The 11,521-nt window shown below is 54.4% G+C and overlaps 1 protein-coding gene across 2 annotated transcripts; it reads left to right on the top strand.

Moving 5' to 3' along the window:
• Positions 1 to 2,707: 2,707 nt before the first annotated feature.
• Positions 2,708 to 10,675, top strand: NKX2-1 (NK2 homeobox 1). Of its 2 annotated transcripts, none has more exons than XM_061367308.1 (3): positions 2,708 to 2,937; positions 7,298 to 7,674; positions 8,472 to 10,675. In XM_061367308.1, exons 1-3 carry the CDS (start codon positions 2,885 to 2,887, stop codon positions 9,140 to 9,142), a joined length of 1,101 nt encoding a protein of 366 aa, XP_061223292.1. In that variant the 5' UTR covers positions 2,708 to 2,884; the 3' UTR covers positions 9,143 to 10,675. The 2 variants fall into 2 exon arrangements, with proteins under 2 accessions (XP_061223292.1, XP_061223293.1); XM_061367309.1 differs by lacking the exon at positions 2,708 to 2,937 and adding an exon at positions 3,120 to 3,476.
• The last annotated feature ends 846 nt before the right edge of the window (positions 10,676 to 11,521 follow it).

The raw sequence follows: 11,521 nt of genomic DNA, 5'->3' as shown, positions 1-11,521 counted from the left end.
GCTTACTTGTCTCAGCATTACGTCTGAGTACTTCAGCCCCCAGTGGCACAGCAGATTCACCCCCCCACACTCAGAAAAGAACATCGGCAATCAGGCTGCTCCTGCAGACTGGACACTAAGCTCAGCCCTTATGGGATGTACAGGCCCAAGGGTGGGAAGCTGGTTGGGAAAAGGCAGAGTCAGTCCCAACAGGCAGTTTTTGAGCAAGAACCTTTTGTGTACGTGACCATGAACTGTCAAGAGTACAATTTGAAACTGTTTGACTGTGGTGTTCAAAAGCAAACACTTGGAATGGGCACAAATTATTAAACAGCTTCTCTTGATCCAGTAACAGGCGAATTGCAGATACTTTCCCAGAGAGGGGAAAGAATCCCGCTCAGATACGTCTAATGGAGGGTGCTGATATGGAGCTGCGGTAACATTAAAAGAAGCTAACCCTTCCCTCTAGATCTGGAGCAATGCACAGTGAGGAGGGACGAATATCCACGCAATTACATCTGTCTCCTACGATGACGACTAAGCACGATCCCATTCCGTTTCCTCGTGTATTCGTTTTTGTCCTGGTTAGGGAAGACTTCAGCAGCAGCCGCAGCAGGCTAGCGGGACCCGCGGAGCCCACCCACCGCTCCCCGGGCCCTGCGCTGCACTTCCCCCAGCGGCCAGCGGAGGCTGCTGCGGGTCGGTCGCCGCCGCACCAGAGCCTGCGGGGTCCGGCCTCCGAGCGCCCCTCTGCTGTCAAGGCGGCCGGCCGGAGCCGCGGGAGCTCAAATGCAGCTCCCCCACTTACTGTGGTTCCCCTTGCCAAAGGGAAAAGAAAACAAAGCCAAAGGCACAACGGGGCAGCTGGCAGCTTCCTTCCGAATTAAAGCCTCCTGGGGAACTCAAACCAAGGCAGAGAGTGGAGAGAAGAGGGGATGCAGAGAAGGATTTAAGGACAATGACTGGAGCACTCGGTCACTCCAAAGTCAGTGACATCAGGGCGGCTGCGGACAGATCCGCTTGTAGCCGCTCACTTTGCGCGGGTTCCCAGGCCGCCGTGGGGATGCCGGCGGCTGTGCTGGCCTTCGGCTGGGTGGCTCGGCCCAGTACTCTGGGGCAATGAGGCAACAAGGAAGGATCGGGACTCCTCGCAGCCCTCCGGTAACTTCCCTCGAGTTTTGCTGTGAAAATAAAAGCAAAGCAAACAATTCCCTTCCCCCAGCCCGAAAATAAAGCTCGGGTACCACCCGTGCTGGTCGAAAGGGCTCCATTGTCGTTTTTAAATGAGGTATCTTTGCAACCACTCGCCCCTCCCCGAGCCAGCAGGGAGCCGCCCGTATCCCTGGAAGCGAGAGGTAGCGGGGAACAAAAGGCAAACTCCGAAGTGGCATTGAAAATAAAAGGGAGCTTTGGTTACCCCCAGGGAAAGGTCGAGGGGGAAAGGTCGCCTTCCCGCTAGCGCACGTACTCCCGGCGGGCGCGGGGGAGCGCTCCGACGCCTAGCCACCAGCTCCGCGCGACCCCCTGGCCCGGCCCGAGGCCGTGCTCCAGCCGCACAGCCCCGAGGGCGCCCAGGGCAGGCCGCAGCTCCCCCGGCCCCTCGGCGGGGCAGGCCGGGAGCAAGGGGGATGTTTTCCAAACCAAAGCAGGTGGTACTGAGCAACGCTCCCTCTCCCCGCCAGCCGCTGCCAGCCACGCTGAAGCCTGCTGCCGAAAAGGGCCGCGGTAAATCAAACCGCCACCCTGCATTCACAGGCACACACGTGTCCGTCCCCTCTACCTCCAGCCCCAGCCGGGATCCCGGAGCCGAGAGCCCCTTAGCCCGGCGCCGTCGCGGCCGCGGGCCTGGCAGAACAGCTGCCAGGGCAGGAGCCGCCCTGGACCCCGGCGGAGCCGCGGGAGGGTGAGGGTGAGGGTAAGGGAAGGGAGGGTGGAGAGGTGACCCTCTTAAAAGCTAAGCTGCTTTTTGAAATACTTAGAGACGACAGGGTTGAGGGCTGTGAACGTATGGGTAAATATATACTCACGCATACCCGCTGCCGGAGGTACGCACCTTACGCACGTGTGTGCATGTGTGCAGGGAGACTCTGGGTGTACATACAAAAGCACATAACTCCTGAACTGTCTAATGCAATATACTGACAGCTAGAGCTAAAATCAGGTAAGTAGATGGATCCCAGCAGGACTGTGTTTGTAGGTATCTACTGATAAAAAGTATTTATGTATGTATTTATATCTACGTAGAAGTTTTCACTATCTTTATAAAACAACTGTTGTCAAATTGTCTCAACAACCATCTTCCAGCAGAAATCACCCCAGGTTCGGGTGTATCAAAGACGCTTCGGGGCAAGCTGAGTCTTGTCTTTGAAGTAATAGTGTTGTGGATGTGGCAGTCCGCTAACACTAAGGAAGCCAGATGTAGAGGACATTATATCAATTGCTGATATTAACAATACCAGGATGGGGATGGGGGTCAGAGGACACTTCAGGCACATAGGCGGGAGCACTACTGCTATCCCACCCCTGGGTCCTGGGGCACCCGAGCCTGCACCCAGCGTTTCCCCGGTCCTCAGGCGGGGCAGCCTCAGAGGGCGCGGTGCGGCCTCCGGGCCGAGGCGTGCCCGGGCCCCCCCGCCTGACACGGCGGCGGTGGTAGCCCTTCTCTGGCACCCCGCACGTGGCCCCACCCTGGTCCTCTTGGCCAGGAACTGGCCGGCGAAGGAAAAGCGGGGGGGGGGGGGGGGGGGTGTCTGAGGATTAGGGCAGGAGGACTCAGTCTTCCGCCAGGAATTGGGGAAGGAGGGAAACGAGCTGCGAGGAGGCAGCGCTGCCCTCGCACGGGACCTCGCGAGTGGGGCCGCCAGTCACGGGTGGGGAAGGGCCCCCGAGGAACCCCAGATGCGAGATGCTCCACGCCCTGAGCAGCTGGAGGAGCAACTGTGCGTGCGCTGCGGAGGGGTGAGGACTTGAGCTTTAGCTTTTGATGGCTTCGCTTGTTTTCTTTGATTCGCACACAAGGGGCAGAGATTTCGACCGATGTACTGAGGGGTTTCTCCCACTCGAAAGAGATAACTAGTGCGGGGATAAGGGGGTTTCCCATAGAATTGTCGTCGTGAGACACAGCAAGAGTTTCAAGAGAGCGCTTTCAGGGAGCGTGTCTGGGCAGGACTCCTGCCCTACACATCCCAGCATGTGCTGTCCAGGCAGGGAGCAGCTCCCAGCACCCTGCCCGCGGCCGGCAGTGGCGGCGGCATCCGGCCACCCTTCTCTCTCACTGGGGAAACCTCCTCTCCCTCCTTCCTTCCCTCCCTCCTGGCGTGGGCTCAGGGCGCGGTATGCTGGGAACATCTTCCATTTAGGGAGGGGGGCTAAGGTGACGGGAAGTGTATGACGCCGACATGCAGAAGAAATCAGTGATGAAGTTTCTATGAGCTGGCTAAGGGGTGGGCAGAGAGGGAAGAGTTGCAGCAAGCTGCGCGGTGGTACCCCTTTTCCAGGTGCGGATCTTTGGGAGGGCAATTTAAACCTCTATATGAATATTAGAGTTGTGCTGATGACCAGGAGAAAAGAGTTCTGTCCCAGCTCTGATCTTGTCCCTTTAACTCAGACTTCTCTAGGAGCTGCTGGCCCCACTGAAGGGCCCGCCGACCCCCTCTCTCACAGCAGGGCAGGCTGCAAGGCTGCGGCAGGGCCGCCCTGTCGGCCCCGGGAGCTGGGCAGCAGGGCTGGGCAGGGTAGGGCAGGGGTGCCAGCAGCTCACCCGTGAATCGGCCCACGGAGAGCATGGAACACCTCATGCCTTTGTATCAAAAAGTTACGCCTAGAAAGTGTCTCTCTGGTTGAGAAAGTATTCGCCCGCCGGTTGCGTGGGACTCTCCCCTCCGAGCCCTTCGGCAGCTCTGTCTTGTCGAGCACATTCGATTCCCCCTAGGGAAGCACAGCAGCTCGCATAAAAAAAAAAAGAAAAGACATTGTTGTCTTTGGAGAGCCCTGTGCGCACTTTCAAAAGCTGATCCTTGAGCTCCCAGCCCCCGCAATCCAGTTGATGAGGAAACGCGCTGCGGTCTTGGTGGCACCGTTTCCATTGGGATTGGCACCATTTGATTGACAAAGTCTCCCATTCTTCCACCTCTCGAGTGTTATCAAACGGATTGTGTGGGGTCAGAAGCTATTGAAGGGACGTCCGTGTAACCGCATTTCTGCAAACACAGGGTGAAGACCGTGCCTTTCTCATGAAAATGCTTCCACCAGGCAAAACGCATCTCATCTGCCTTGCTCCCCTCCTTAGCATTTCTTTTTAACTCGAGCATTTTACTAAGCAGCAGCACCAGGTAAACGAACACATCAGCAGAGGCAGCCTAGGCAAGACCCTCCTGGGGCTGCAGGGAGATAGCCTTGGCAGGACAAACTTAGGTGGAGGGTTTCAAAGAGAAGGGTAAGGGAACGGGACAAGGGCAGCAGCGAAGCAGCTTTCTGGCCAGTTGTTAACGGTTTGACTCACCCCGGTATAGCTGGTTTGGGGCGGGAAAGGGGGAGCAGAAGTTGACCTGCTTCCTTGTCGCTAGCTCGGTCTAGCGGGGCTAAAAAGTGCCGTCAGGACCTCGCTTGTCGGTATGTTCCTAAAGAAGAGGTCAGAGCTACACAGAGAATTCCAGCCCTCTTCCCCACGAAGGGGACATGAAGGGTTCTCGTATTAACTTCTCTTTACGAGACCTCAAGCAGCCAGAGCTAGACTCCCCAGGTTCATCTAACTGAGCAGTGCTTCGGAGGCGGTTTAACCTACGCTCATTCCAGCGCCAGGATAAGATAACTATGCTCCCCCAACTACGGCGGGCGGTGAACGGTGTCGTTCCGGCAGCGCCCCCGGGAAGGCGCGGGCGGGCGGCGGGGACCCTCCCAGCCCCCCCCCCCCCGCCCCCCCTGTTCTTCGCCGCCGGAACAGCCTCTGGGGTCTCCCCACCTCGCACTCTCGGGGGAGAAACGGAGTCGCTGCCCCACAGATTGCGCGGTCAGCCGCTGTCGTTCGCCTCTGAGCCGACAGCAGCGTAATTCTGGTGGATCTTGTATTTTCCCCCCCCCTCCATTCACACCCTCCTTTTTAACGGTAATAAAACAGATACGGAACTGATGTGCCTGAGCAATCCTGGGGAAAAGGAACGGGAAAAAATAACACCAAACCACCAAAGCAAGGTCGAGTGTCTCTCTGTAGGAACAAACCCAAAGACCGTTTTGAAAAACACCCGCAGAAATGAGGAAAAATGAGACGCGGGGCGGGGGTGAGGGTGAGAAATGTTCCAGGATGTGGAAAGGCAAGATCTAAAGATCTGGAAATAAAACAGTAAAGAGGTAAAAGCGACAGCATTTCTAACCCAAAGTCGCCCTTCCCCGACTTTGGTGACCTAGCAGACTCACAACGAGCCCACTTCGGGGTGTTCAGCCTTGAGAGAGCTGGTACCGAAAGAGGCGGCTGAGATGATGTAGGAAAGCTGGAGGCCTGATTGAAGGAAGGTTCCCCCGATTATATTTTTGTGGAAAATCTCACCTCTTGCAGAGCTCTAAAGTGCAATCAAGGCAGAGGCTTACACTTGAAGGATGTTAACTCTCATACGGGAACCTACTTTCTCCTAAACGGTTTCTTGCCTAGTGAATGAGAGCCTCCCAATTGAAGCAAAATGATCCTTATGTACTGATATCAAGCACAGTCACAAAGCGACCGGCTATTTATGCTGCCACTTTAGACAAAGATATTTAGTTATTCCCGGGTAGCAAGTGCACTTTTGCATTTTTAAGCACGAACCAGCCGAGCACAAACATATTTACAAGTGCCATTACTAAACAGTTACTTGACACTTCGAAGTCACTGGGTTAACTGTACCTTCCGTGTAATTTTCTTAATAATTCAGGTAATTGCTGTATTAAATTGGGTTTGCCAGGGCCGTAAGCAGGGGTGTGAAACACTCAGGGGAGGTTTCTCTCCCCTTCTCGGGAACACCCCGAAATAGAAGCTTTGGAGACATTAGACAACTTGGGAGTTTTCTTCAAAGACCCGAGTGACATTAGCAGCCGCTGCCTTTACGAGGGGTGGGGTTGGGAGGGGGAAAACAACGACGTCTGTGAAGGGGCTTGCTTTTGTTTCTACACTGGATCCGGGAGCAGATCCGAAAGTGCCAGAAATTGCAGTTTATTCGAAACTGCAGGGAATTCATTGGCAAGGTCGCGAAGCAGATGACCTGAGAGGTCTTCTCCATCCAGCTCCCATGCTGTATAAATAACCTTAGAAAGCAGCTTCAGGTTCAGAGGGACCACTAGAGACTGTGGCAGTATTTGCCTTTGAGAATAACGAGCAGAATTTGCCCTAACCTATTTTTCAACAGTCTCACGTCCCAGGCTGCTAATTTACTGCTTGCTTTTGGAAACTTGCATCTTCCTCCTCTCCATGAGTTTAAAAGAAATTAAAAAATCCCTAGGTGAACAGAACAGATGGCTTTAGGGAGACAAGCGATCCTCTCCTTGGGGGTCTCGCCCTGGGGGTCTTAGCAGATACAGGAAAGGTTCGCGAGATGCTGAATCCCATGAGCTGTTTAGCCACCAGCCGGCCGGGAGACCGGACAAGCCGGGGCGGAGAGTGCTGAGCGCTGGGACTGCGGCCCGGGCGAGACGGCTGCACTCGGGGTGCTGCTTGCCCGGCGGCGGGGCTGCCGCCACACTGGCTTCGCGGGGGAGAAGGAGACTCGGTCCTGCAGCTCACCGGCATTCAGCCCCGTCTCCCTAGCGTTCACAAAGGCTGGGCTGTCAGCCTTGCCACCCGGGAGCTTATTTTAAATCCTTTCACCCCGCCAAACGGGGGTCATTTTGCCTTGCCTTCCATTTCCCATCCACGATATTGCCACCCCAGAGAAAAATAAAGCGAGTCGTGCTCACGGGGTCTGTCTCCTTTTCCCTTTCTCTCTCTCTCTCTCTTTTCCAAGACATTAAAAAAAAAAAAAAATCCTGACAAGGAAAACTTAAAGGTGTTTACCTTGTCATCAGCATGTAAGCTAATTATCTTGGGCAAGATGTAGGCTTCTATTGTCTTGTTGCTTTAGTGCCTATGCCCCGCCTCTGGTGGCAGCCTAAAACCTGGCGTCTGGCTAAAACAAACGAAAGGCAGCCCTGAGCCTCCACTCAATCCAATTAAGGCGGACTTCGTCCACTCGGTTACGTGTACATCCAACAAGATCGGCGTTAAGGCAACACCAGAATATTTGGCAAAAAAAAAAAAAAAAAAAAAAGATTTGCCTCCCCTTCCTTTTTTTTTTTTTTTTTTTTTTTTTCCCAGCCGCCGAATCATGTCGATGAGCCCAAAGCATACGACTCCTTTCTCAGTGTCTGACATCTTGAGTCCTTTGGAGGAAAGCTACAAGAAAGTGGGCATGGAGGGCAGTAACTTGGGGGCTCCCTTGTCAGCCTACAGACAGTCTCAGGTTTCTCAGCCGGCCATGCAGCAGCACCCCATGGGCCACAACGGAACAGTGACTGCCGCCTACCATATGACAGCGGCAGGGGTCCCCCAGCTCTCCCATGCCACGATGGGGGGCTACTGCAATGGGAACCTGGGCAACATGAGCGAGCTCCCGCCTTACCAGGACACCATGCGGAACAGCGCTTCGGCGACAGGATGGTACGGCACCAACCCGGACCCCCGCTTCTCCTCAAGTAAGTCAGCCCGCGGCTGGGTGGGCGGCGGGGGGTGGCCGCGCACCTGCCCCGCAGCACCGCGGGAGATGGGAGCCGGGGACTCCGCACCAGGGCAAAAGTCTGTCCAAAACCTGTCCGTCCCCCCCCACCCACCCACCCACAGCCGCCCCCTCAGTTCCTCCTTCTGCCAGAGGATTGTGCCTGGTCCCTTCACCCCGGCTGGTTTCATGTCAGCAGTCCGGGGCTGCTTTTGCACGGGGAAGGCGATAGGATACCCCGGAGTGTCGCGGAGAGGGAGCGCGGGGCTCGCCGTCCAGCGGGGCAGCAGCGGCCCAGACCGGGGGCCCGGGAGGGAGTCGGCGGTGCCCGTCCTCCTGCGCGCCGTCCGGCACCGGGCGGGAGAGTGGGGAAGCCGGAGCCGCGGGAGCCGCGTCCCGAGTGGCGCGGGGGGGAGCGGGCGAGTTCGCCCCGGCGGCGTCAGCGGAGCCCCTGTCCTCGGGCTCTTCCGTCCCGCTGTCACCTCTGTACTTGCTCGGGTGTCATCCCCCGGGCAGGGCGAAGGGCGAGCGGTCCCCTTTATTCACCAGGGTTAGGTCGGGCGAAGAGGGGTCCCGTTGCCCGCCGTTCGCCCCGGGGACGCGGGTGGTTGTTTGGGAGCTTGGGCGTCCCGAGGCCCCGGCTGGGGCTGGGCTGCCTGGGGACTGCGGCCCCCCTCGGGGGCGAGCGGCGGTGGGTGCCGCCGGAGCGCGGGGCCCCTCTCGTGCCGGGCCGGGCTGAGCCGAGCCGCCTAAACCGTGCCGCCTTCTCCCTTGCAGTCTCCCGCTTCATGGCGCCGTCCTCGGGCATGAACATGGGCGGCATGGGCAGCCTCGGCTCTCTGGGAGACGTGAGCAAGAGCATGGCCCCGCTCCAGAGCACGCCACGGAGGAAACGGAGGGTCCTTTTTTCCCAGGCCCAGGTTTACGAGCTGGAGAGACGTTTCAAGCAGCAGAAATACCTCTCCGCCCCGGAGAGGGAACATTTAGCCAGCATGATACATCTCACCCCTACTCAGGTCAAAATCTGGTTCCAGAACCACCGCTACAAGATGAAACGCCAGGCCAAAGACAAGGCTGCGCAGCAGCAGATGCAACAGGAGAACGGCTCCTGCCAGCAGCAGCAGTCTCCCAGAAGGGTGGCGGTGCCAGTGCTTGTAAAGGATGGCAAGCCCTGCCAAGCAGGCTCCAACACACCCACAGCAGCTATCCAGAGCCATCAGCAGCAGGCTGCTACAACGATCACGGTGGCTACCAATGGCAACAGCCTCGGACAGCATCAGAGCCACCAGACAAACAGTGCGGGGCAGTCTCCAGACATGGGACAGCATTCGGCCAGCCCGTCCTCTCTGCAGAGCCAAGTCTCCAGTTTGTCTCACCTAAACTCTTCTACTTCTGACTATGGCACTGCCATGTCTTGCTCCACCTTGCTATACGGTAGGACCTGGTGAAAGGATTAAAGAGAGCAAAAGAAAAAGAAAAGGGGGAAAAAAAAAAAAAGGGGGGAAAAAAAGGCAGATTTTCCCAGTCACACAGATCTCTGTCCTGTCCAAACTACTGGGTGTCTCTTTTTTCTGTTGTTTGTTTTTGTTGGTTTTTTTTTTTCTTCCCTTTTCAACGCTCCCCCACCTCCCTTCACTTTCCTGAGTGGTTCTCTGAGGACCTCTAAGAGTGTGAGAGAGAGAGACTTGTGGTTTTGTTCGGTTTTATTGTTACTCTTGACGGTTTTGGGTGCTTTTATTTTATTTTCCCCAATATTGTTGTATGGGGTGTTAAAAAAAATCTGACTAATAACTACGGAGCAGTCTGCAGAAAGGGGACCATAGTTAGGCATGGTCCGAAGGCTTGAATTTCAGATGTACACTTTGCCAGCGTTTAGGACTTGCATGTAAATATAGAGATTTGGGGGGATGGGGTGGTTTTCCCCCCAGAAAAAAAACGCATTCGCGTCACCCAGACACAAGAAGCAGCTTTCTCCCCCCCCCCCCCCCCCCCCCCGCCCCCCTCCCGTCCCGGTCTCCTCTGGCAGCCCCGCCGCCAGGGCCAGCGGATGGAGACGTGGAGTCATCAAAGGCTTGGCTTTTATTTTCCTCCTTACGTTTGATGTGAACCTGTAGCTGTATAATGCTGTCAAAAGTTGGACTAAACCCATAGTTTTTAGTAGCCTGTATATTTTGTTGTATAAAGAAAAAGAAAAAAAATACAATCAACCAAACCAACCCCCACCTTTTTTATGGACACTGATCGCCCCGTCGTAAATCCTCTGGCAGTTTGTTATTTGCGCACGCCGCCTTTTCCTGTTGTAACTTATGTAGATATTTGGCTTAAATATAGTTCCTAAGAAGCTTCTAATAAATTATACACATTACGAATATTCTTTTTTTATTTCCCTTTGGTTCCTCCTCCTGATCCTCTTCCGCATGTGTTTTTTTTTCTTTCCCCCTTCCTTTTTTATTTTTTGATTGATGGACCCCCCCCGGGTATGCTGCCAAACCCCGAGAGGCCCCCACCCCTCCCCGGGGCCTGGCCCGTGGTCCCAAAGGGGAGCTGCGACAGGGACTTAACAGGATACAGGCTCAGCCCTCAGCCTCCAGAACTGACCAGCAAATGCGTGGGATTCGCAAACTCGAGAGGGAAAGGATCGAGTCCAAAATCATTAGCCCGATTATTGGGAGGGTGAGGGGTGAAGGCCACCTCAGAGACTCCTTGCTAGAGAAAGCGAAGTATTCCGAGAGTAGAAATTCAAATGCCAAAGGCACGGAGGAAAAAGAAGGTAAAAGTCTAACGCCACTAGAAACAAACTAACGAAGAACCTGCTGACAGTATAGAACATGCGGCCGATTTAAAGAGTGTCCAGTTTTAATACCGTGTTAAAAAGAAGAAAAAAAAAAATAATTTCTACCAGGTTTTCCTATATACTTGTATTTTAAGAGAAGTACAGTCACCTTATTTATAATCAAAATAAAAAGATAGTTTATTGCGTACGACATGTAGTTTGAATTAACTTTCTTTATCAGACTGTATTTTATTTTCTACACATACCCAGCCCTGCAAGCACGCACACACAGACACATAGGCACGCAGACACATAAGACACGACCACGCAGCTCCTCCCGCACATCTCCCCCTCACTGCCCCGGCGAGAGGTCAACTGCAGGCTGCAACCCAGGGCAATGGACATCGGCTTTGCCTGGGGTTTGGGTTTTTTTTTGTGTGTGTAGCCATTTGGGAAGGTTGTAAAGGAGGAGATGAGGAGAAAGTGCGTGTGTGTACACGTGTGCGTGTTTGTGTGTGTGTGAAAGAGGTACGCTACCAGCTGAGACACCGAGGGGCGGTTGGTAGGAAGGTGAATATTGTGAGCAATGCAAGGCAGTTAGATTTTAACTTTGCTATAAATATATAAAGCGTATCAAGTTAAGTAGTTCGTATCGGACAAGCCCGAAATACGCTTAGTTCGCTGTCTTTCGGGTCCCAAATATACCTTTCGTGAGTGTAACAGAATAAGAAGTCCCCCATCCTAAAAGGGCCCTCGTAGCGTGTTCTCCTTTGCACCTGTTGTTCCTCTTTTTTTTTAATCTTTTTAAATAAACATATATTTATTGTTTTGTTGGGGGGGTGTTGTTTTTTTTTTTGTTGGTTGGTTGGTTGGTTTGTTTGTTTGTTTTGGTTTGGTTGGTTTTGGTTTTGGTTTGGTTTTGTTTCCCCCTTCCTCCCCGGCTCAGACCCCGTCAGTTAAACCATGGAAGCATATCGCGGTCATTGAAAGACCCTTGAATTACAGAGGTATTATGAAATGCTCGTATATTTGAAGAGAAAGCAAGTAGCTTGTC

This window comes from Neopsephotus bourkii, unplaced genomic scaffold, assembly GCF_033783945.1.
Source record: "Neopsephotus bourkii isolate Nb327-2 ecotype Australia unplaced genomic scaffold, CSIRO-AGI_Nbou_v1 NB_1376, whole genome shotgun sequence".
In the NCBI taxonomy this organism is placed as follows: Eukaryota; Metazoa; Chordata; class Aves; order Psittaciformes; family Psittacidae; genus Neopsephotus; species Neopsephotus bourkii.
Note: the sequence above shows the minus strand (reverse complement) of the source record. Positions and strands in the feature narration are given on the sequence as shown.

Bases quoted from the DNA above. Each gene is read 5' to 3' on its own strand.
- NKX2-1 (XM_061367308.1), top strand. From the start codon at position 2,885: ATGCTCCACGCCCTGAGCAGCTGGAGGAGCAACTGTGCGTGCGCTGCG. The intron at 2,938-7,297 runs GTGAGGACTTGA...TTTTTTTCCCAG, and splicing joins TGTGCGTGCGCTGCGGAGGG to CCGCCGAATCATGTCGATGA. The intron at 7,675-8,471 runs GTAAGTCAGCCC...TCTCCCTTGCAG, and splicing joins GGACCCCCGCTTCTCCTCAA to TCTCCCGCTTCATGGCGCCG.